The 26,308-nt window shown below is 31.9% G+C and overlaps 1 protein-coding gene across 16 annotated transcripts in view; it reads right to left on the bottom strand.

Moving 5' to 3' along the window:
* Positions 1-1,518: 1,518 nt before the first annotated feature.
* Positions 1,519-26,308, bottom strand: part of LOC143258534 (SH3 domain-containing kinase-binding protein 1-like) — a 68,492-nt gene continuing 43,702 nt past the window's right edge. For 3 of the 16 annotated variants that reach the window (XM_076517643.1, XM_076517647.1, XM_076517644.1), the window contains 7 exons: positions 22,383-22,548; positions 20,226-20,516; positions 16,034-16,149; positions 15,355-15,465; positions 11,881-11,971; positions 8,274-8,473; positions 7,276-7,596 (listed from right to left, as the gene is read on the bottom strand). In XM_076517643.1, coding sequence (XP_076373758.1) covers positions 7,444-7,596; positions 8,274-8,473; positions 11,881-11,971; positions 15,355-15,465; positions 16,034-16,149; positions 20,226-20,516; positions 22,383-22,548 — 1,128 coding nt within the window. In that variant the 3' untranslated portion in view covers positions 7,276-7,443. Of the gene's footprint in view, positions 7,597-7,676; positions 7,755-8,273; positions 8,474-9,033; positions 9,184-11,880; positions 11,972-15,354; positions 15,466-16,033; positions 16,150-20,225; positions 20,517-22,382; positions 22,549-26,308 lie in introns of all 16 variants that reach the window. The other 13 variants (XR_013032341.1, XR_013032342.1, XM_076517650.1 and 10 more) reach the window with 10 other exon arrangements.

Genomic DNA, 26,308 nt, shown 5'->3' with positions numbered 1-26,308 from the left:
AGGGCGCCGAATATTCTACCTCACCAGTGCCCGTAGATGAAAGGAGATCATGGTATACATGGTTAACTATTGGGTGCCTGCCTTCACGTGTGGCGAAAACTATCTCGTACACCACCTCTGAGACTACGACAGCCTCTCGCTTAAGAATCTTTAGCACGAGTTTTGCTAATCTCTATAGTCCCATCTACTCCATGCTGCCTAGGTCTCCAGCGACGAATCACATCTGAACCAACTTTTGTGGTGGATAGCTCAATCCACACCTGCGACGAAAAGTGAAAGGGATTCATTTTCCGATGGTTCAGTATAATTACTGGCACTCGTTGCACCAGCAGCGGGAACAGAAATGCTTTCCTTCCGAAAGACAAGGTTAATCGCACAAAATAACGTTTAAACGTGCGTTGAAACGCACTAACAGGATCTATGCTACTTGTGCACCAGAACCAGTAACCAGTACATGTAATCCACTACTTCATACACGGTCATTGTGCTGCCTTCCCGGATGGCGACGTGCATTTGTCTCTCAGTGGGGTATTTCTGATCTGTACTATTATACACATGTTAAGGAATTTAGGGAATATTGTGTGTGATTTTGATGAATATGATATTTGATTATTTCCATGCTGAAAGGTACTGATGTGTTTTATCAGTGTTAAAAGGCTTGCTTCAAAATTTTCTATTACTCGGTTTTCTTACAGTTTTGAAATGTGTTTTAAAAGGTTTTTCTTGATGTACAGTATTTTAAGTGAAAAAGGTTTTGACCATTTATTGTATTACCTTTTTAAAGTATTATGACTCATGTATGGCATGTACGTATTTGCAGGAGTGACAAAAAGTTAGCACAGTCCTCAACCAGTGCAAGTTTAAAATTTATTAGTTTCCAGTTAAAATTAATTACTGGCTTGAGGACAAGTGTGAACTCTGGGAGAAGATTTAAAGAAAGTTAGCTATGTATATATTAAAACGTTTCTGTCTTCCGGTACTACTATACTCATTATTCTGAAGTTATTTATTCTGTCCACATGCACATTCAAAGTCACTTGATCTGGATGTATCTGTCTTATTCTAAAGGAGATAACAGAGGGTTTTGCTGCAATACTGCACATTGTGCAAGAATGCAGCTGCTTTGGGTAAATACTAAGCCTCTTATGAATTAAGGAATGTTGAATTTAAATGGTCTAGTTACTCTAGTAGAAGGATTCAGTCTAATCAGTTGAAGATAAAAGATCCAACAAGAATAACTGTACCTTGTCAGTAACGGAAGTACACATATTGAAATAATATTTTTCATTTCTTGTTTTATTTTGGGTCCAATATCATTATTCCATTCATTCTTGTGACTCAGTTATTCAAGGACTTAGGATTCTTCATAATAGGTATCTTGACTGAACCTATGGTTATTCCATGGGCATATCCCACTACTATGAAGTTAATTCAGTTTCACTTGGTCAGACGACATAAACAAGAACTGAAGGTAATGTCTGATAAACTGAGATGCTACAGCAGAGACACACTTAATTACATTATACATCTTTTTTTATTTGAGCCCATATCATAAAAATACTTTTCAAACTGTGCACTTATTTTCATTTCTAACAATAAACATAATAAAGGTGGAAATGAATATACAGTATTAAAAAAAACATCATTATATTATCCAACTTTCTAACCTGCCCTGTGTAGATGAATTACTGCATAAAGATCTAAATTATTTCAAAAAAACATATCAGTTAATAAAAAAATCTAACAGCCCCCATAATTATACTGGTAGATAATTAATAATTTTCAAAGAACTAGATTAGTACTTTCAATAAAATACTGAAATTACAAAGGCTACTACACGAAGTTTCAATACAAAATAAACAACAGTAGTGCAAAATATTTTGTACTTTGTAATGTAGTACTTGGTTTTGACTTATAGTAGCATTACCCAATCAAATATTTGTGGCTTCTATACAGTGACTACTTTCAATCAATATACTTGATACTGCTTTAAAACTTTACCTGATTTTAGAGTAGAATGGCACATAAACCCACGTACCCATTGAATAAGACATCCTGATTGAGGACAATTTTCTGCTGGATGTAATCCCTGTAAATAATTTCAATTTGAAATTCCAACAGTATTATATTAAAAATACTTCTTGCATTAACAAGTAATTTCTCAACAACAATAAATTATATTACACAGGAGTCAAAACAATGGAATGTTGTTTTTTCCTTCCAATTTTTTCTACATTTATTGCAGTTACAATAAACAGTGTTGGCACATGGCATGAATTTCTACATCAAAGAGGACTTATAATAACATTCTCAGAAAAGTGTCTGGCTATAGTTATGAAAGTGCAAAGATAAAGAAATGTTATCAATTACAGGAAAATTACATACTATAAAATATTAGGCATGACTTTCAATTTCAGGAGAATAACTTTCTCCCAAATTGTTGACACTGCTTGAGATTAGAATAAAAGTATTAGTTTTTCAGAATATGTTCTCTGATTTGGAATTTAAACAAAAATCTTAAAATATGGTTACTCCATCTCAAATGTTTTTGTTCAATGATTTAGTCAAAACTCTATTCTTGTAAAATTAAAATACAAAATATAGTTTAAGTTATCCAAAAATTCATATTACCTTTAAAATTTTTTTTCACAATTAGAGTTAATTATACTAGCAGTTAAGAAAACAGGTAGCAATAGTTCTACTAATTAAGCTCTTTGATAATCTTAAGATATTACTGTCTGTAAACTAGTCATATAGAACAGTCACAAGATGATGAAATAAAATCAGTTTCAAAAACAGTAAGAATTGGCACAAGTCCTAAAGCGGAATCAACAAGTAATGTTCATGTACAATTCACAGCAAAGATACATGAAATTTAAAACACAAGTTGGAACATATAGATTTAATTATAAACAAAAAATAACTTCATAGCACACCTACACAGTGTAATAATTACTTTGGTGGAATGATTCATTCTGTACTGTATTAAAAATTCTTAACTTTAAAAAAAATTCCTACATTATGTTTAATAAAATAATCACTTGAAGATAACTATCTTAATTTACAGCATAAAAAGCTTTTTAGTTAAAGATACATAATATCTACCTTTTGTTTCCGTTTTTAAAAACTTAGTCGTGATGGGATAATATTTAAACAAAGCTCCATTTAAAATTTACTGACGAAGTTATTACATAAACATACTCCGAGATATTGTTAAAGACAAGTAGTTTACTTTTAAAACAACATACTTTCATTAACATAATTTATTTTTTGTTCTTGATAAAACAGAACTATCTGGCAAACACAATTTCATAATGAAGGCTATGAGTTTCACTAAGAGGCATATTTACTGCAGAATGTTTTTTAAATTATCATATTTTTACTCATTAAAAACTAACAAAGAATTAAGATGAAGTCCATATTAATGTTTTCAAAACCATGGTTAATGTTTTAGAATTATAACCTAATAAATGCCATTAGATTATGCTTAAATAAGGAAATAATCGATATACAGAAAAAATAAATTTTCTTTTATAAAGTAGAATTGTTCATGTCAACTATACAGCAACATGATATCCACTAATTTTTTAATACAGTAAATTATACCAGCTGATAAAAAAGTAAGAAATAGTAATTAAAGCAATACAAAATTTTCTGATCATCCCTTGACATAAATAAAAATTAAACAATATGTGCACCAACATAATGCAAAATCCAATTGTAATGCATATTAACTAATACCAATAGTATATAATACACCATAAAAAGGAATAAGGCACAGTTACCAAAATGTCTATTTCACCACAATATTTGAAACATTTAGTTATCTTTTTCTTTTAACCACCCCTTAACAGTCACAAATATTATATTTACAACTGTATACACACAAGGTAAAGTATTTAGTTTTATCATTTACAATCAACAAAAATAACTTTCACACTAGACAATCATCACAAGTATTCAAATGGTTTACAGAATACACTATGATATCATACATGTATTACCTGGATTACTGTCAAATTACAGCATCTCTCTCTAATCAGCACTTGTGTGTTCTTATAAAACATTTATAAAGTCAATGCTTGAAGTCTAATTTTATGACTAGTAGACTTAATTGTGCTTAAGATAGCAGGAAGTTACCATTGCAAGGTGCTATTTTATTACTGCCTTCATGAAAAAAGTTTGGACACCACATACAATTTCCAAAATTTATATTTTGGACCTGAAAAAAAATTTTATATATAAAAACTCCTTTTATGCTTGTTTTTTAGTTTATCTATATAAAAAACTTTCAGAAGCTAACAAACTATTTTTTATAGTTATTCTAAGATTTACACACAGTGTTCATGCTCAATAAAATGACCATTGACAACAGAACATACCCCATGGCAATCAATGTTAGAAAGTTCCTGTGATTATTAAAACCACACATACAATTTCTAGGTTAAAATTTAACATCTTACTGGATTATAAATAAGGCTTCCTTAAGAAGCTGGATGAAAAATCTCTTAGTGGAAGTAAATTTAAAATATGTTTTTTTCTAATTAATGAAAGAAATATAGTAATATAACATCCCAAAATGGATAGAGACTTATTCTGTGGATAATGGGCAAGGTTTTTGGATTTTAAAAAACAATAAAACATACACCTAAAATACTCACCATAAAATATCTATTCTTATGCATTCTTTACAAACATTATCTTGGATGCTCAAAGAATGGAAAATGTTTATCAAAATCTTTGTTATTAATCATCATCTTACAGGAGTAACTGACAAATTAAACATCATTTTTTCTCAAAAGAAGTTTGGTTATTCTTCAGATCAAGTTTAACTCAATAAATAACACTAAACTTTCTTTGATGGAAAAAATGAATCAACCAAAAAATATTTATGTGTAAAAGAGGCTATATTAAGTACAACACAAATATTAGGATTTTACCATAAAGGTAAGAATAGTTACAGATGCAAGATCTAAAATCATATGGCATACACTAGATTGATGAGTAATTTAAAATCACTAGGTGTACAGATATGAAATAGTTCAAAAAGTCCAACTGCTTTATGATAAACTACAGCAAGTCTTTTCCACTGCTGTTTACAGAGTATGTAAACATTCACCTTTCCTACAGAACCTAATTTTTTTTATTTCTCTTTCAAAAGACATTTTAAAGTAAACAAAATATTGAAGATTATTTGCTCTCATTATAATTAAATCCTTCAGGTTTAACACTTTATTAGTTACAATGTTATAAAACCTGGTATCTGATAATTAATTCTAACAATGTAAATTAATATTTCACTAACATTACAATTACAATACATTAAAAAATACAGCTTGAATAAGAATTATATCATAAATGCAAACAATATGTAAGAAAGTGTACTTAGCAATCAGTATGAAATTATTTCCCAGTTTAAAACTTTTAAAACATTAGTTCCAACACAAAAATACTGCAACTTTATATGGTGTACCAATAGTAATACAGCTAATAGTAATAATTTTCATCTAACATAAGTTAATAGAATGTACATTGAATACTTCTAATAACATTACAAGTTAAAAACCTGTAGAAATAAGTAATACTTATAAAAAGCCAAAATTATGTTCCAAGAAAAGTAACATGCTTGAGTAATTCTAATGATTTTCTTCATGAATAAATATAGTTTAAATAAACTTTTTAATACATCATTACATATTTTAATACAATGTTTCTTACAATATCTGATGATTTCACTTGGCTTTAGCATGTCTTTTTATTGTTTACTTACACTCTTCAAAGTACTCAATTTTCTTCCATTTCCATTTTTCTTGTAAATATAAATATTTAATTTGAAAACTATTTTGATGGTACTTCAGCCATATTTCTCAGTTATATATGATTGAGAATTTTAACCTTGCATAGCATGAAACTTTCAACAGTAGTGAAACACAAGGATGGGACCATACTCAGTAAAATGAAAAATATACTCTATGTCAAATTTTCATGCTACAATGCATCTATCTCAATAAGATTATGCCTCATACTTTTTCATATGTAATGTATACTCCACTTTTCTTACTAAGGTCTTACGTGAAAATCTCTTTTGATGTCTATGCTAGGAAGTTCAGATGAACATTAAAACAATTATAAGCTGGTTTCATTTTATGTGTTTGACAGTTTAGATACAATAATTAGTTACTGAACTAATTTATCTTGCTTGTTAAAAATTTACACAAGTCCTAATCTGCTTTGTTTTTAAAAGGTATACATATTTTAATTGGCTTAAATAAATAAAAAAGATAATAATGAAACATAAATTTTCAAACATTTCAATCATACCAAAATAAGAAATTGTAGATAACTTTTACAATTTCACTTTTATTAAAATCTCTTTGATAAGCTTAGTTTAAGCTTCTTAGATTTATAAACAAGAAAACAACTAAGAGTTTTTGATGCAATAAATTTTAGACTGTATTTTCTTAATAGTTTTAAAGATGTGTAAAACATGCTGAACTTGTGAAATTATACATTAATAGTCTCAATCACTTAATAAACAGACATGCATACCACGTTTGTATCTTTCTTATACTCCATGTACCACATAGTACTAAACATGCTGCTTATTACCAGACTGTAAATTAGCATATATCAACAAAAAATTAATATAGCTTCTGCCTGTACAATAATGTTTAATAGCTGTCAACATCTTCAGTAACATTTCTTCCACTACTGTTACTCTTAAGATTGTGAAGTTCATTTCACTTGGATTTTTTCTCTTATAGAAAAAAAAATTAACATTTTATAGCATTCATTTATACCTTTCCAATCAGATAAATATTCTGAGTCACAGTTATTTAAAGTATACACAAAGATAAATTTGTAATGTCATATTATACATTTAATTTATTATAGAACATATACAACTATTGTTAACAACAGTGAAGGCTGCAATTGCTGTGATTCTATTAAAATGTTTTCAGCAACTCATATTTAAGCTTTATTTTACTCTGTTTTCACATCATCTTGTATGTGCAAAAATTCAAACTTGTAAACGTGGCTGAACAGTCGCTAATATCCTTGCATCATCTTTAGTTAAAAAAAGTCAATCACATACTGGAAGGTTGCTTAACACAAAACTTTGGTTTATATTAAAAGATCCTATATATTTAATATACATTCATAAAATTTCTGATTGTAATATTGTATTGAAGCTTCTTAACACATTAAGTCTTAACATTCTCAGAAAAATAAATATTTTAAAAAATTGTCATTTATTTTCTTTTATTATATTAATGTCATTCTTTATTCTCAAGTGTTCTGCATATTAGTCAACTTTCTACAAGTCTGAGAATAAGTGCAGACTAATTAAAAAATAATTTCCAATATTATGGATAATCTGAATAAGGCAGCGATTCTTCCTGTAAGGACACAATTTCAGATTACCATGAATTAATTGCAGTGTTATACAGTAGATGTCAATTTCTTTATTCTCTCAAGCTCCACCTGAAGTTCCATGCAAATTTTTTTCTCCTCATCTATCTCCTTCTTTAGGTCCATGATAAGTATACTGTAGTGGATCTTTTGAGTTTCTATCAGCTCCTTAAGATTTTGAACCTGGTAAGTACATCATAAGATGAGCTCAGATTCTTGCTTTACATAATTATTAGTTACATAATTAAAATTAATTCCTTTACCTAAGATAGTGAAAAATTCCTGATAACTGGCAATTGATAGCTTGAAAATGACCATATCAGATTTTCTAAGATCCTCTCCTGTAGTAAAATGAAAGGAAGAGTAAGTCACAATATTTTAATATATCTATGAAAAAGGTATATAGATTATTACACAATACAAGCTATTCACACACTTCAAAAAATGCCAGTCCAAAATAGTAAACATGATTTACTGCAGCTTGTCATAAACATGAAAATTCTTCTTTTTAATGTTTCACAATATCAAACTGTTTATAAAAAAAATTTATTAGGCATTTCTTAAGGATAACTACTGTCTTGATTATGTACAAGTATTGTCACAAAGTAAATGTGATTATACAGCATTTTCTTATCTCTGTCAAGTTAATGATTTATCAAATTTCCAACAAATGAGCAAGAAGTTTAAAGAATTTACAAATACTCACAGTCACCCAATATTTGAAGAAACAAAATAGTTTTTAAAAGTAGAAAATAATAAAAACATACAACTCTCTGATAAAACTTCTCCACTTTTTTGCTTAAATGCTTTAATTACAACATAGCATTTTTTCTCAAACAGAAAAATAATTTTTTTCTTACTTGATTTTGTAATTCATTGTAATTATCCTTGTTGATACTTGCATCTTTAAGCATCTTCATCTCTTTTTTTAAGTTATCCACTTCTTGCTGCAAGGCCACCACATCATGGCCAAAAGATGGCAGACAGTGGATAGAAGGAGACGAATGACTACTACTGGATAGTGTGGGACTTTGAACTGATTTGGTTTTAAGCTTGTTGTCTGCAAACACAAAATATAATTATAATGCATGATCATAAGCACCATAAACAGAACACATTGTATTTCCACAAATATAACAATTACAATTTCTGTACATAGGCACTATAGTTCATAAAATGTAAGAATCATAACCTCTGTAAACAGACATTACAGTTTGCAAAATGCAACAGTCATAATCTCTAAGTAACCATTATAATTTGCAAATTGTAAAGATAACATTTTCATAAAAACTGAGAATGTATTTCTTATAGATGCTTACCTCTCTCACAAAAAGCTTTCTTGACCTGTACTGCCCTTTATATGTGCAAACTTTTGCTCAATGCTAGGCTTGTTGACCCCACTTATTACTGCACACTAACATGCAAATGATCATACCAAGAGGAGCATAAAACTACTGCTATCATAACTAGTGCCACCTTTAATCATGCATATTGTTAATCACTTTGAGATTGGTCATAATTAATCAAACCAATTTACATAAAAAGTGGGAGTGTAGAAATAAATTTTCAGTTTAGGAAAATTCCAAAAATAATGAGACTACCTGATGTAGAATGACATACCATAAATGAGAGCTTAACCACAGGTGGGTGTTTATCTTCAGTCCAAAATCTGGCAGCAGTGGAAATTTGGTTATCCAATTCACAGTTGGAGGAAGGTATCAGCCAAACACATGTCAGGACTTATATAACTGGATCATCTTTGACCAACACCTGCAGGATGGTAGGAAGGATGAAAGTCTCAGTTGGAGGGGTAAAATACATTAATCTTTCATTTCTATACACATATATGGCAGTATGCTACATCCACACCTGGTGGAAACTGGAATTGTGTATCATGTCTGCAGTAGGAAAGGTCTCAAACTATTGATACCCATAGAATGCTCCCAAACTGAGTGATATTGTTGTGCACACTCAGGAGGACAGGCTTCCCTGGTCTACAGCCACAGTGGCTAGGAACTGGTAAGTGGCAAGGAACTCCCATACCCCACTAGAGAAAGGAGGGAAATAAAGTGTTGGAGAGTCAAAAGAACTGTACCACTAGAAACAATGCAATGGGGGATAGTGAAACTCCATATTGAAAAGCAGAGTGACAATACTGACAAAGTGCATCACCCAATATCTGGTGGTACCTGGGATTGTACATCAGGTCTAAGGTAGAATGAGTATCAAACTCCATGGATCATCACACATGGACAATGATCCCTGTCTGCTTTACTGATATTAGTCTGTGAGCATATAATTTGAGATGAACATATTTATGAAGCAAAAAGCAACAAGGTATACCTTGAGGAGTACAGCAGAACACTTCATGTCAATTGTGGATGGAAAAAATGGAAGATGGTCTTGCAACATGTTATTTTATTTTTTCCTACATTTTATATCAAGGCATTCAAACAGAATGGAGCTGACAAATCAACAACCTAGCAGCATCTGGAATGGTATATCAGGTCCATAGTAAGAAAAGTCTCTAAGACAGTCATCTAGCACATTTGCAAAGTATATTTATTAAGGCAACACTTGCCACAGATTTGGATCCAAATATGCAATAAAGGCCTTTGCAAAGAAAAAAAATGAACAGAGTAATTACCACCACAGATAAACAGTTATGGCAAAAATCAAAATGTGCAGTTAGGGACTTGGTAAGGTGAAGTATCTGATGGGTATAAAACATGAAGAAAGGGAAGAAAATACCACCCAGAATGGTAATGAAAAAGGCGAAAATTTCGTGGAAGAAAGAAATGGACTCAGGAACCATGGAAGGGAGTAATAAGTGTCATTTACCCTTGGAGAGTCCTGACTTGAGAAAGAAAGTGGTGGGATCAGAACCCTGAAGGGCAAGGGTGGAACATAAGAAAATGGGTGATAAGAACAGAACCTAACGTACCTGAATAACAAATCCCTCGAAGGGGATGAAAAGTTTGGGCAAGCCCCTAAAATTACACGTGACAAAGTAGTATATTTAAGAGGAGACAAGGATGTCCAATTCCAAAACTAAAAGATCACTGAAAACCTTATTAGAACAAACATCAGTTGGTTGAGACTGTTATTGCTCTTACTGCAGAAGCATAATTTCTGACCATGTTTAATGGATCAACACCTCAATTCGTGATCCATGAAGTGATGGCTTTAGTTCAGTGAGAGTTGAGTGCTTTCGTGATACAGTCAGAACAACTAAAATTGAAAGAGGAGAAAAGATACAAAGGACAGAATAAAAACAAAATAAATTAACTGAAAGAGAAGTTCAAAGTAAAAATGTGTGGATAGGTTAATCAAACCAAGAGTGGAAAATGTATCTAATCAGTAGGACTGCTAGTCAAAAGAGGATTAACTTGTGCATGATTAGTCTTGGGGTAGTGTTGTGCACTTGTTGGTGAAAGGTTGCCACATGGTCATTTGCATGTTAGTATGCAGAAAGAAATGGGATTAAAAAGGCTAGTGGCAAGCAAAAATTTGCACCAACAGAACAAGTTGTAAGATATCATATCAAACTAATCACAATCTCTGTAAACAGGTATAGTTTGTAAAATGTATCAACCAGAATTTCTGTAAATAGATTTTACAGTTCATAAAATAAGAATTCTAATCTCTATAAAAAAAAATGGCATAGAAGTTCACAAAATGTATTAATTTCAAATGCTGGAATAATTGGTTTGATGAATGTACTCACAATATGAAATATAGTCATTCTCTACAATAAAATCTATATAAGATGTCAGTATACAATTGTACTTTTTTACTAATAGAACCAGAAAAACTTACAAAAAGCATAAGAAGCTACAACAGTTTAAAGACCATCCATATAACTCAAGGTGATTGATCCTTGAAGCACAAACTACAATTGGGATGAGACAAAAAAATTGCAATATCTGTCAGAAAATACCCCATGATGTGGTACCCAGCACACAAGGTTCTTGGAATTTATCCACCTACATGGAATTTTATTAAATATAAATAATATTATTAATTTCATTTTATTTGCAGTGCCTTCTCATTTGACTACTTGAACCCATCCTTATTTTTGGACTGTTTTGATGTGCTCTTTCAGGTCAGTGGAACTTTTCTCAACATTCAGAACCTAAAACCACCACAGTTATTAAAAGGTTTGGTCATATCTGACTGATAAAGATATGAATATATTTGAAAAACTTATAAAAGCATTAATACTTCAAAACTAATCTTTATCAGATTCTCATATACATGCCATGTTTTAAGACATTAAACCTCTTTAACATTCTCCAAGCAGGTTGTCCATTTTGGTTTTGTGCTACAACTCCATTTTTCAAACAATCTCAATGTAAAACTTTTAGATGATCCAAAATTGTACTCTCATGCCACTGAAAAATAAACATTCACAATAGTTGTCAGTTAGATTTGTAGTACTAATAATAATATCAGTTTATAGCTTACCTATTTCTTTAGGAGAAACCAAAGCACTTTTCAAGCTGGGTACTTTGCTTGTTGGTAATTTTGTTTTTGATTCTTTGTCAAGAGATGATTCCTATAATTAGTACAATATTAATTTAATATTTAATTTCAAGTGCTGCACAGAAGATGAAAACATACAGGGGGTGGACAAAACAAAGTGGTCTCCCTTAAAAATTTTGTTAATTTGTTATATCTTTTATCATATAACAAAAAAAGTAAAACTACATTTTTAGAATGCACTCTATGAGATCTGTTAAAATATGGTCTCAAATCATAATTTTAACACTGGCTTTCATAAAGACGTGAGCATTTCATGATCTTAATTACATATTCTAAAAAAAAAAAAAAATGTTCTGCACATGTAAAAGTTTCTTAGATCTTATTCTAATTAGCCTACAAAATGATCAAACAAGTTTCACTGCATTTGTGGAGTCATTAAAAAGATATCTTAAAAATATCTCATAAACTTTGTATTTTTTTACCATTATTTTGGTCAAATAATGCAATGGGGGATAGTGAAACCCTGTATTGAAAAGCAGAGTGACAATACTGACAAAGTGCATCACCCAATATCTGGTGGTACCTGGGATTGTACATCAGGTCTAAGATAGAATGAGTATCAAACTCCATGGATCATCACACATAGACAGTGATCCCTGTCTGCTTTACTGATATTAGTCTGCGAGCATATAATTTGAGATGAACATATAAGGTATGTTGATCATATTACATATCATATTAAGAACTATGTGGTTCTTAATACAGTAATAATGTACTGTATTATCCCAGTTATCAAACTGATGTTATGGAATGGTCAGGTCAATCAACTCATACCAATATGATTGAAAATTTATGATCTGAATTAAACTGATTAATGAAAGATAGCAAGCCAAACATGGAAGATGAACTTTTTGAAGTACTCAAAGAAGGATGACAGTCAATCACTCAGGAATATTCACACAAACTCATTAAAAGTATGCCACATTGATGTGAAGCAGTACTGAAATTCAAGGGAATGCCAACTAAATGTTAACTTGTGAAAATGAATTGCATTATTTTAAGCTTCAATTTTATGTTCTATTATTGCAGAGAAACTTTATCATTTTGGAGTCTAATTGGAATAAGAAAATCTATAAAACTTCAACAGGTGCAGAGCACTTTAGAGAATATGCAACTAAAATCATGAAAAGTTCAGGTATTTAAAAAAGCCTGTCTTAAAAGTAGGATTCAAGATCATATTTAAACATATCCCCTATAGAATATTCTAAAAATATACAGTTTTACATATTTTTGTTTTCTAATAAAAGATATAATAAAATAACATTTTCAAGGGAGGCCACTTTTCTGTCCACTGCATGTAATTTACTGAGTCAAACAGAAAAATTAGTCTAAAATAATAGCTATTATCAAACCTGTTTCACCATTTCTGCAACCATGATCAGTGCATGTATAATGTGAAAAAAGCCATTGCCTAAAATTATCCCATTTCTCTAAATCTTCAATTATTATTAAGACATACAATATACAAAGGAATAATATCACAATTTTACTTGTACAGTCATCTTTAACAAATGGAAAAATATGAAAATGGATGACCACAAAGAGTTCTATGTATGAGATCCCAGACATTTTCTGCAGAAATAAGCTGCATGAAGTGAGATGAAGTAATGTTATTTAATTGTATGTACTTATTGATTCCACATTATGTTAATGCCCATAAAAACAGTTCTGCAGCCTTTCTTCAAGTTTCATTTTTAACTTAGTTGCAAGGTTCAGTTCAATAAAAACAAATATAGAAATTTCCAAGTTACATAGCTTTAATTTTCCAGGATTGAGTGATAATGATTATATTTTAGTGGGTTTGTTTTTCTTTTTTTACACAGAATATTTTTAACTATAATGATGAGATACGTTTCATCAGTTTATATAAAAATAAAAGTTTTAAAATATCACATACAAAAGTGTTACTTTACTGTAAAATGGAATAGGTATGCCATTTTCAATGTCACATCTGCCAAAAAGGAAACTGTATAATGTAATATAATGCTAATTCTCTTATGTTTTAATTTTACATATACACAAGTTGATATATTTAGAGATTACTCATTTCAAAAGCATTCACACAAGTAAACAAGGTTAAAAGATATTTTAATTAAAACTTTTTTACTTAGTATTGTTTTTGAAGATACACCTTTTGCCAGACTTAAATCAAAGTAGAAAAGTCTAAAAAAGGTGCATGCTCAAAACATTCTAAATTAATTTTTATTCATATACAAGTAAATGTACTCTTCCTCAGTGACAGGGGTAAAGTTCAGTTAATCTATCAATTTAAATTATTTCATGGACTTCAGAAAGCTTAATTGTGTTGCACTCTTGATTTATCTCAGATCAAAAGGCTCTGAGCTACTTGTACCACCCACTGAAGAAGTAATTCTTCAACATTTCAGTGATGTTAAGTAAGAGCTAAACCTATATTTTTATTAAGTTATGTCATATTTTAAAATGTGAGTGACAGTCTGATTAACTCCTAGCAATTTATTGTACAATATCTTGCTTGAAAAATAAAATTTGGCATCAACATTATTCAAGCCTGTCATTTCGAAAGTGAATGTTAAGGTTTGCCCGAATGTACAACTTTCCAAACAGGAGACAGACAAAAGCTTGGACAAACACCATGGTTCAAAATATGTACGAGATATGTACTTTAATTTTACTTAAGAGTCTGAAAGCCTTCTTCAATTTTGTGAAATACTATTGGGATAAAATTATTTCCTAAGACTGTTATATCATATGCTAAACATCTCAGCCCTCTCTTCTTAGTCTGTCAGAATTGAGATTAGCAAAATTGACAAGGCATGCTGATCCCCTTTTTACAGCTTGGAATTGCTATGCTACAATTTTTCACTGGAGTTATAAAACAATTTAAAATGTTAACAGAATCATATCAGCCTATATGCAATTTTATATCATACAAAGAAAACAAAACTGAAGCAATGCACTTCTTGATGGGTGGGTGCTTCAACCAAAAATATTTTCAGCTAGTACCATTATTAACCTCGTATATCCTGGGGGGAGGGGAAAATCAGTTCAGAAATCTTCAAGTTTCTCCAATAAAACAATGAGGAAAAGACTGGAGTTTTTAATATTTGAGTAGAAAAGTTTAGTTCTTTAAAGCATTTATCCCTGAAATATTGGAATGGTTAAAATCTCATTGGTTTCAGTTTTCCTTGTAAAAAAGTACCCTATTCAGAGAAGGCAATAAAAGAAATCCATTTGTAGGCCTTAATTCACAAGGATGATCTTCAAACATGCCTTGTTTCACCTAATTAAAGAAAATATTGGGTCAACTTTTGTACACAAAAAAAAAATTGCCATTATCAAAATTATATATTCTCAAAAAAACACTATCTCCAAGCACAGTATTATAAACTGAATAAAATTTGAAATGAATCTTACTTTACTGTCTTTAGTATCTGTGTAACATTGACCAGCATGTTTAGACTGGGTTTCTTTAAATTCACTTGTGCAAGATGGTTGATCCAAACTTGTATCACCATTTTCTCTTCCCTGCAAATAAAATGAAAAATAAAGAACATTAAACACCAAAACAATTGTAACATATAAACAAGGGCAAAGAAAACTTTTATATAATGCATAATACTGGTAAAAAAAACAAACTACATTCTGCTTTATGAAGAAAAGTTTTAAATATCAATATTTATATATTAAAATAAAAGAAAAGATGGCTTTTTTCTTCTTGACAAATACACATACAAAATTAACTGCTTACTAACTCCAATTTACTTCAATCTTAACTGACCATTTGTTTCATGATGACGAGAAAATCACCTGAAGTGAAAATGTATTCTAAAGATGACTAGTATGGGTATTAAAACTTTAAAATAAAGTACAGAACAATGTTTCAACCTTCTTGAGTCATCTTCAGGCCATTCTGAATATTTTAATTAAAGTTTTAATACCCATACCAGCCATCTTTAGAATACATAATCAACTGTTTAATCAACAATTATGCAAATCAATACAAAATATGGAAAAAGCAAACCTAGCTTTTCTGAATAATAATTAATCAAGATTTTCATGTTTATGTTACTCAAAAAAATTCATAAAAACTCACTACATCTCTTCCAATAAACTGGGAAGGAGGCTTGCGACTGGGTGCTCTAGCCCTGCTAGCTGTTAGGTGTGTAAGTTTCTCAGGAGAAATCTCTACACTGTCAAATGCTGATTCATCTGTCATAAATAAATAACACTTAGATATGTAGAAAATATAATCTATGTAGTCAGACATTTTTTGTAAGCACTTCAAGAAAAATTCTACTGTATTTTCTTACATATTTAAATGTTGTTAACATTTAGTATTGTTTTGAGAAACATGCTATCACAGAATTCTAACTGTAGAAATTTATAATTGACTTACATATCAGCCCTAACGTTTTACCACTATCTGAATATGTGAAATGACATCAATAATGATAATCGTTATTTTATCAGTGTAATTCCTATAAGTTATCCCATGAATATAAAATTGTTAATGATGGCTGAGTAGATCTCCTAGGCAGTAATTTACTTAAAAACTTTTCCAGGATAACAGCAAACTTCACCTAAGCAATTCCATTTTTATTTTATTTTTTTAAGTATCTTGTGAATAATCACAAATTTGAGATAACTTATAAAACAGTAAATAAACTATTTCCTTTGTTTCTAGTCTCTCATGCAAAATTAAATTTTACATATCCATGGAAAACACACACATTTTGAGGAAAAAAAGAGAATAGATCATAATGCAAATTTTGGAAAATAACCAGTCCAATAGCTTGTTATATTTTATTGTAATATATCAAAGGTTAATGGCATTTTTACAAGAATGATTTATACACTGACATGTCCCCACAGATACGATGATTACAACATGTTTTATATCTACAATTTAATGATAAATTTCTAATAATTTAAATGAACAAGTCACAGCCATTTTTTGAAGGATATTCTTATAGCAGTATTAAATGATACCAAACCAAAGGACACCACATTCAAATGAAGAGAGCTTTTATGTTATCCTTGAAAACTAAAAAGCACAAAGTAGAGCATATATAAAAGCAACAGTTGTAAAACCAACTTCAAATGAATCCAACAAAATGCCTTCACTCACCAATTGAAGGCTATAGTTACAAACTGTCACAATTTCACTGCAATAAATATTTTCATATGAAAAGATCTTTCAAAGACCAAAATAACAGCAATCCTCTTCAACCATATACCTGTTTAATATCCCACTGTAACCTCAATACAAATGGTCTGTTTAAACATGGTATTGGAAGCAAACACCATGTAGTATGGAATCTATGCAGCAACTCTAGTAGCATAAAACTTTATGTCCAACTTTTATTTCAGTAACATATTTTCACAATTTTTAAACATAAAATCTCACTGAATAAGGGATGATAAACCTGTTGCAGAATGCAATGTTTTGTATAAGCCTTTCTTCAGAAGGAAACATGCAAAATTTCATTTATGTAGGAACTTTACACTTTAACAAAATAAGATGAAATAATTATTATATAAATAATACCACACAAAAAGTATTGTTAGAGTAAACATGAATGAAGTTTTAAATCTATGTATACATTCTGTAAATATAAATATTTATGAAACTACCTTCATACAGTAGGAATTAAAGTAGTTTCCTGCTCACTGTGGGGTTTATTGCCTTTCAAGTACTGTACAAATACTGAATATAGTAAAAGGTAGGTCATGTTAAATGGAATGTTTTCCTAAAAATCTGATTTTAGCTTATTTAGAGATGACATGAATTATAAAGCTGACAGTGCATGACCATTCAGTAAGTAAAAATTTATTCACAAAGCTTATTTTGGTTACTTACATCAGATAATACACGATGCAGGCTTTGTATATAGCTTTAGTAATCTTAATTAAAAATGGATGATAGAATGTTTCAAAAAAATAAATATTTACTCTTTTAAACTGGTTTATAGTTTTAGTGGGTTGGTTTGGGTTGTGTATGGTACATTCTCAAAATCAGTTATCAGTAATTATGATGAAAAATTCAAGGTAATGAACATAAAATTTCCACCTCACAATGTCACTGGTAGTTCAGGTTAGGTAAAATAAATAATAATTATAATTTAATAAAATGTTCCACACATAACAATGATTACAAGTCAATCAAATTGACCAGCCTTGTATAGAGTTAGGGTACAGGAAATAATAAATACAGTTTTACTGAAAACAAATGTTTGAAATGATTGCACACAGGAAATTTGAGATTTTTGAGATGAAGTATTTTTAATTTTAACATGAAAATCACTTTCTACATTAACTATTCAAGACAAATACTCAATATATTCATGGAAAAATCCTTTAGTTGTTTTTTCAAAATATTTCACAAAAATACGATATTTTGCATGTGAAATATATACATATTACATTAAAAGTCAGTAGTATTAAAACTATAAAGACTTTAAATGAGTACAAAGAGATTACATGGTCAGTCAACTTGATCATGCTTGTGTTGAGAGAGTTAAACAATCCTCTGTTTGGTTGGTGTCTGCAGGATGATTGTTGAGCTGAAATGCCGTGCTTTGAAACAAGTAGTAGTTCAATGATGAAATGCATTGTCTTTAGACTTCAAGGACCTTGTAAATAATTCTGCTTATAGTACTGTGATGCTTCTGAGGAGTGTTAGGTTTAACAGGTCACACAGAGTTGCCTTGTGGTCTTTGATACTACAATGAACACAGCACAAAGAGCCACAGCAAGAGGTCTTAGATGACCAAACTACTGGCATTGGAAACACCAGACAAAGTTAGGGATATAAGGTCAAACAGTACAATACAAGTAACCAGCCTTCACAGATGTAGAGTGATGCTGATATATGATGTAAACATCAAAATGAGAAGGTGAGTAGGCTAAAGTACCTCATCTTCACAAGTGGAGATATCTCACATGAACAAAATCCCTTGAGTGGAAAGGCTGGCAAGAATATCTGACTCGAGGATGTTAAAGAGATCCCTCTCAGCAAAAACTCCAAGATGTATTCAGGACAGTATGCAGAGTAACCTAAATTGACAAATCCCCAAAAAGTCTTAGACTTTAAATGGAGATTGGTGTGTTCTGGTTTTGACATTTTGATCACAATGTATCCAGATCTTAATTTTTGGACAGATTTGAGAGAACCAGTGAGCCATATCAATCCATTCTGAATAAAAAAAATGTTGATATCTGCCCAAAGGACTTTTAAGATAGTGAGTATAAAATGAGATATTGAGGTATGGTGTCAACTGTAGCTTGGGACTAAGTATTAGAGTCCTCCAAGGGTGGTTAATTACCAATCAAGGGTTTTTATCCTTAACAGGGAGCTGATGAGAGGTGTTAGAACCCATGTGAAAGACAAAGGTTTGGTGTCCACTGACTTCACTTATGGAGCCCTATGAGGGGACGTGCTACAGAGCTGAAAGCAAAAGACGAGGCAGCAATTCCAGGGTTTTGAGGACATTATACCCAAACATCAGCACCAGACACAAGGTCCACAACACCTGCTAAAAATGTCCAAACTGGTACTCAGTTGATCCTAGCCCTAGATTATTGGTTAACTGATTCTGAATGGCATTCCAAAGCCACTTGCCTACAGGAATTCAAGGTCAAAGTGGTGTGTTGAGGTTGGACTCCACCACCACCAGGATCCTCTCCTCCCCTTCACAGGTCATCACGAAATGCACACAAGGGTGGACATTCATATCTCAGAGGAGGTAAAGTGAAAGGACAGAACCTACTCTTGGAGGTCCCCTTCACCACATTTAGGCATCCACACTAAGGGGCATTAACTTGAAAAACAGTCACCTTCCCACAACTGGCTGCATGCAGTGAAGGGTGATGTAGATGTAGGAAATTGTGGGCTTTAGCACCCACATCTTGCTTTCCTAACTTGTTCATTTCTATTATTATCATTGATGAATTTGTTTTGTTTTCTTCAATATGTAAGACTAGCAAATGGATGTTGAAACAGATAGACAGTGTATTCCTATTACAATGTTGGTCCTACTTCTACAGTCACCTCCAAAAGCCTGTCTCTTAGGGAACCTTTTAATTTATACAGCATATCCAGTTTCCTTTTTTGATTAGGCTTGTTCATTAAAATATCGTTTATCATAGGTTTGGATTTACTGTTTTTAATACAGTATTTTCTTTAAATTTTAAGCTTTGTTTCAAAGTTAAGGTATTAATTTTCTAAATTATATAACATCTATTCTTAAAAACATTAACAAGTGAGATAAACCTTATTTACTAACCAATTCCTTCTTTTTTCTCTTGTTGACATTTGACTTTCATATCATCAGTTAAATGTTCTGCTGCCATTGGTGAACCATTGGGTAAAGAGACTGACAAAGGAACTGAAAATGCTGAAGTTAATTGACTTGTTCCTGGAACTGAGCTAGTAGAAGAAGCCATCACTGCAGTGGAAGAACTTGGTTGGGTTGATAAGGATGATGGTTTGGTTGAAGGAGTTGAAGACCTTTGTGGTTTCTTCATGGTCAAAATTAGAGGTTTTTTACCTGGCAGTGGTGGAGCTGGCTTTTCTTCTGTCAGGAATAAGAAAACATACTAAAGAAAACAAAATTTTACACATTAGTCCTTTTTCTTTTGGCAATAGACACCATACAGCATCTGCACTAACTGCTTCAAAATGCAATAGAATATGAAATATAAACTTAAGTTATAATTTGCATCAGAAAAATACTTAAAAGCTTAATACAGTACATACAGCTTTTCTGACAAAAGTCATTTTCTCACAACCCACTGGTGCAGGGAGTGGGTAGAATGATATACTAGAAATATACCACTGATTTATGTTTTAATGCCAAAATGTTAATTTAAAATATGATACTTTACCTTGAATATAACTTTTACCTATAATTCTCACAATAACTAAAAGTTGTTTATGTGAAAAAGTAAAATGGTGTACCTGACTGGGAGAATGCTGGAACAATAATTGGCAATTTTAACACACAATCATAAAAATGAGATGTAAAATTTAAGCCAGTTTGTAAGCGAAGGAGTAAATATCTCCTGGGCACTGATCCTTAGTACAGCAGGAACAAACATCGTACGTGTGTACAATTGTGCAAGCAGTATAAGATTTCACAGCACCCATCAGATATAAGAAATGTTTCAGATCCAAACAATTGTTACATAACAGACAAATAAAATAAAACAAAAGGAAATAAACAATTTCTTAAAGCAACATTAGATTTTAGTACACAGCTTCTGTTAGAATACAAGAAAGACTATCCACAAAGAATAAAATATACAGCACATATGACAAAACACTAAAATGATGGATGTAGTACAAAAAAAATGTGAACTACAAAAAAGGAACCAAAAATCACAAGGAATGAAGAATTCAAGAAGATTTTGAGGTAGAACATGTAAAAATAACTTAAGATCCCAGTCAAGAAGCTTAGTACCATATTAAGGACTGTCACATGAAAATATTTAAATGATTCAGCTACAACAATTATTAGAAGAAAAAAATCATCCCACAGAAATAATAAAAACAGCTATGAAAAGTCCTGTGATTATGGAAGACATATGATACACTATTTTTCTCATAAAGGGTGAGGGGAAAAAAAAAGCAACAGAAATTACAAAACAGTAACAATGGGAGACAGTTTTCTATTTTGATTGGCAAACAGTTAAAAAAAGCTTTAAACTAGTGACATGAAAGTGAAGCATTTACAAATAGTGTTGATGTTAAAAACATTTTCAAAATAATAGGATGGGACAGGAGTAGGAGGCCCATTAATGGTAATCCACGGCATTTTCAACAATGGCTGCAATGTCACTGACAGTTAACGAGGCTCCAGAAGCCATAATAGAAATGAGGCCTGTGTGTGTAATATCATTATTCACACAAGACTGAAGTTGAAGCTATCATCATTTGAGAATTTATGATAAAATATTAAAGCTACTGAAACAAAAAGTCAGAGTGAACAAAAATAAAAATTTCATTAATGTACAAATCTCCTCAAACTGAATTCTGACAAGAAACTTTTAACACATCTATTCAATGCAATGACAGGGAGAAGAATGAACCTATCACTAACACAAGTGCATAAGAAGAGTTACTGTGTATGGAGTTTCCCACCCTTCTAGAGGTGGAGGGCTTCTGTCACACAATGAACCCATCATACACCAGCACAGTTGCAATTAAACATGTGAATTTATGTGAAAGTTCAAAGGTGTAATTTTGCCATCAGGACTGTGTGCACCCAAAAAGATGTTACTGAGTTAATAAATTTTTTTATCAAACATTTTATGAACTTGACCTTACAGCTGAATAGTTATGTGATTTTAACCTTAAAATCAAACAGTATTTTAATTCATCAGACAAATTTAGCAACATAAATAAACTACAAGCCATCATATTTGATACTAAGAAGGCAAACCTTTTTTTGGTATGACAGGAGGAGAAACGTTTGAGCAAGGTGTACCCTTTTTTGTCACTTTTTCTGATGATAGGTAGTCATCTACCACACATGAGAGAGCAGAATGGACACTTGCAGTCAAAACAGTACTAGGTTTTTCTGGGCGATCAGGTTTTTTTGAATGAGTCTAAGTGAAAGTAACAATGTAACTTGTAATTTTGAAATGTCGTTATACATATAAATATATATTACACACACACACACACACACACACACAGAAATTTTATTCACTGTTTCTGAAATTAACACAACAAATTCACCATTAACAGTAATTAGTCATCACTTTAGCTTTTATTGAGCACATTATATTCATATCTTTTTAAACAGAAATTTGCTCATATTAGTAGTATCAATGAGAGAACACACAAGATGTTTCAGAAAGCTTATTCTTATCACTGGTAAGTGTCTAAAATGAGTTTGATAAGCTCATTAATGTTTAATTTTTCTTTTTTTACTTAAAAATATATTTCTGATACATTCCTTGTTGCACAAATTTAGATATCTTCCTCAAGCATCTGTTCAAAAGATCTGCATGTCACTAGCCTTAAGGCAACTCACATCTAATTTTATATAATTTAATATAAATTACTATATGATGATGTAATAATATAACAAAGTCCTCCACCAACAGCAGGGTAACAAACTTCTATGCATAATAACTTTATTGGACATGCATATCAAGATAAGGAAAATGTTAACTTTTGGGATCATACCTCACACAGATTTAGTTAGAGTTCTACAATGAAGTGGTGGAGGGGCTGATGCAAAATTTACCTAGATGAGCTCTTTTCAGAAAGTGCCAAAAAGAGGGCCACAAGATGTAATACTCAATGGCAGAGGCTCCGTAAGGCACACGCATGAGAAACTGCGCATTATTTCATTTAGGGTACACTCTTTGCCTATACAAGAAAACAGGAAGAGGCAAGAAACCAAATTTGTTGTACAGGCAGATGAAATGCTAACTTGGATATCAAAGTACTTGCAATCAAACCACATGTATTGACTGTCCATTTCCCCAACAGTTTCATGGTAGAATTGAAGCATGGACATGAACATTTATTATGCAGCCAATGTGCCTATCTCCTGCAGCTTGAGTCTGTCCAATAAAGTCATGTAAGGAGAGCACGATACATCAGAATTTTATATTGTGCATGCATGCCTCAACCCTACGATCAGATCCCATAAGACTTACCTTCAGTTGCATGAGGAGGGCAGTACATTAAAGGAAAATGGACCGGTATAAAGTTCATTCATCTTGATCTTGCTAACAGATATTGATTGCAGGACGAGTGTGGACAGACATAGGCAGGGACCCCAAAAGAGAGAGGTCTGTGAAAAGGCTTAATTAACAGTACTACCTGACACAGGAGTTGATCAGGTTACAAATGATTTGATAGGCAAGAAACAGATGGAGGGAAGACAAAAAAGAAGTACTGTAAACAACCGGGGCAGTTGAAGTTTAAGGAAATAAAGGACAGTTCAAGAAGTGGAATATAGAGTACAAAATATGTATAGAATAGATATCTAAACAATGGTAATTGTGTGGGAGAAGGAGAAATGTCTGGAGAGAAAGGCAGTACACAAAAAGCAAGAAGTCAACCACACAAATGGACATAATTGAGATCAATCTAAACCCTGGCAAGTAAAGTGAGGAGAACACAGGAAAATAAAGGAGTGGACCAGAATAGAGATGACAGGGGAAGAAACACATCTAGGTGCCGGGAAAAGAGAAAGACCATAGATTGGGACATCCTACCCACAAAAGCAGGAGACCTACCAGCCGTGGACAAACAATTAGGTAAAAAACCCAGAAAGGTGGCTCACTGAATGAATTTATGGAAGAAAGAGGTGATAGAAGAATCAATGATCAAAGACTAACCATTGATGTTCATAGTCACAGACAGTAGAAGGGTGAGAAAAAAGTGACAAGAAAAATGCCTCATAACTGAAGAGTCCAGCCTGATAAATGATAGTGTAGGCAAAATCCCTGTGTCAGAATAGAGGAAAGGGAAAACCAAGAGAAAAATAGAGGAGGAGGAGAACATGTTGGTCAAGGCAGAGCTGGTCAATGAGGACTATAAGAGAGAAAACCTAGAGTAGGTAAGAACAACAGAGGGGCAGGTCAAACAAATAGCACCCCCACAAAAAAAAAATATGGGGATGTATAGATCACTCCACTGATAAGACTAGACAGGAAAAAAAGAGAATGACTGTCACTACAGCTCATGAGTGAAGAAGAGAGGACTGAACTCAGTTGAGACAAAGGAGGAAAAAATGACCAGAAGTACTAAACACAGAGTGAGCATGATGAAAAGACAGATATCAAAATAAGTCCCACCCCAGCCAAGTATCCAATGTGCAAGAAAAGGAGGTAGAAGAAGAAAAAAGGTTCAAGAATGGTCTAACAGAAGTAAATAGTCCAATAAAGGAATGCTAGTCCTGAGCTGCAAATATGACAAATACTATCATTATATCAAAGAATACAAGAGGGGCTGACACTAAGGCAAAGGGAAGAGAAAGAAATAGAAAGATGCAAGAATAACAGACAGAACATATTAAACAAAATGAGAACGGCTGATAAAAAGGTGTAGGAAGATGTGGTTACATATCAACTGTGGCCAACTGTAAATTTGGGGGTGGGGAGACAATCATATGTGGGGCTGAAAGGAAGAGAAAAGGATACAAGTAAAAAAAGAGGGAGAAAAAGAGTAAGGAAAAGGAAAGAGACCAAAGTGAAGAAAATGAAAACGACCATTGGAAGAAACTGAGACCAACAACAGAAGGAAAGGTGGGTACCTACATGATTGTACACATGTGGCAGTCACCAACTAAAAGACTGAGGAACTAGAAATCTGGAAGAGGGAAAATGAGTGAAAGTGCAAGGCCTAGAATCTCAAATGGAAAGGTGAGAATACTGGACCAGACAAAGAACAGGAGTAAATGAAAAGACCAAGTAAGAAGAAAAACCTGGGAAAATAATAAGAACATAAGCCTTATAACATCAGTTCAGGTTACCAGGGAGAAAGAATTCTGCTGAAAATAATCTGGCAAAGAGTACAGTAAAGAGTATAACCCAACAGGTCCAGTTAGCAGTGAAATAAAGGATTGAGCAACAGAGCAGAACAAGTATCTCAAATAAAATGTGGAGTTAGGAAAAGTAGTACATGAAGAAAGAAAAAAAAAAAGAGAAGAAAACATGAAAACAGGCAACCAGAAAATAAAAAGAAGGTAAGGGGCTCAACTCCCCAAGCTGAGTAGGAAAGGAATAAATTCTACACGAAGCCTGAAGCCAGGAATCTGAAAAGAAGGATGAGGCACTCGGATACAAGAAAGGAAATAATACAAATTCCAATAACAAACAAGCAGAAAAAAACATGCTAAACGTAAAAAAATGGACTGTGTACTAATAAAATGATAACAGGTAAAATATAAAAAAATAGGAACATTCCTCAGAATGAAGTCCATAAAGAGAGAAAGGAAGATTAAATGGTAAGGTACTACCCAAAACAAACTGGTAAGTTTGCATTCCAACATATTCCCAATTAAGAGAAATAAATTTGCATAACAGAATAGGAGCAGGAGGCTCAGTGAGCATGTTGTAACCCACAACATTTAGAAACATGGATGTTGTTAGATCCATACTATAAATAAGAACTAAATGTGAACAAGACCACTGACTTAGGAGTAAGTACAGATAACCATCTTTGAAAAAATTAAAGTTTTTGATGAAAAAGCTATAGAAAACCAAATTAAAAGTTTCATTAATGATACAAATCTCATCAAACTTATCTCAAATGAACAAATTAAACACTTCTTATCAAAATAATGGCAAGTAGAAGAATGCAGTTTACACAAGAACAAATGCAAAGGAGAAGTAACTGCATGGA

This window comes from Tachypleus tridentatus, chromosome 8 (genome assembly GCF_004210375.1).
Source record: "Tachypleus tridentatus isolate NWPU-2018 chromosome 8, ASM421037v1, whole genome shotgun sequence".
NCBI lineage: Eukaryota > Metazoa > Arthropoda > Merostomata > Xiphosura > Limulidae > Tachypleus > Tachypleus tridentatus.
This window is presented reverse-complemented; position numbering and strand designations above follow the sequence as displayed.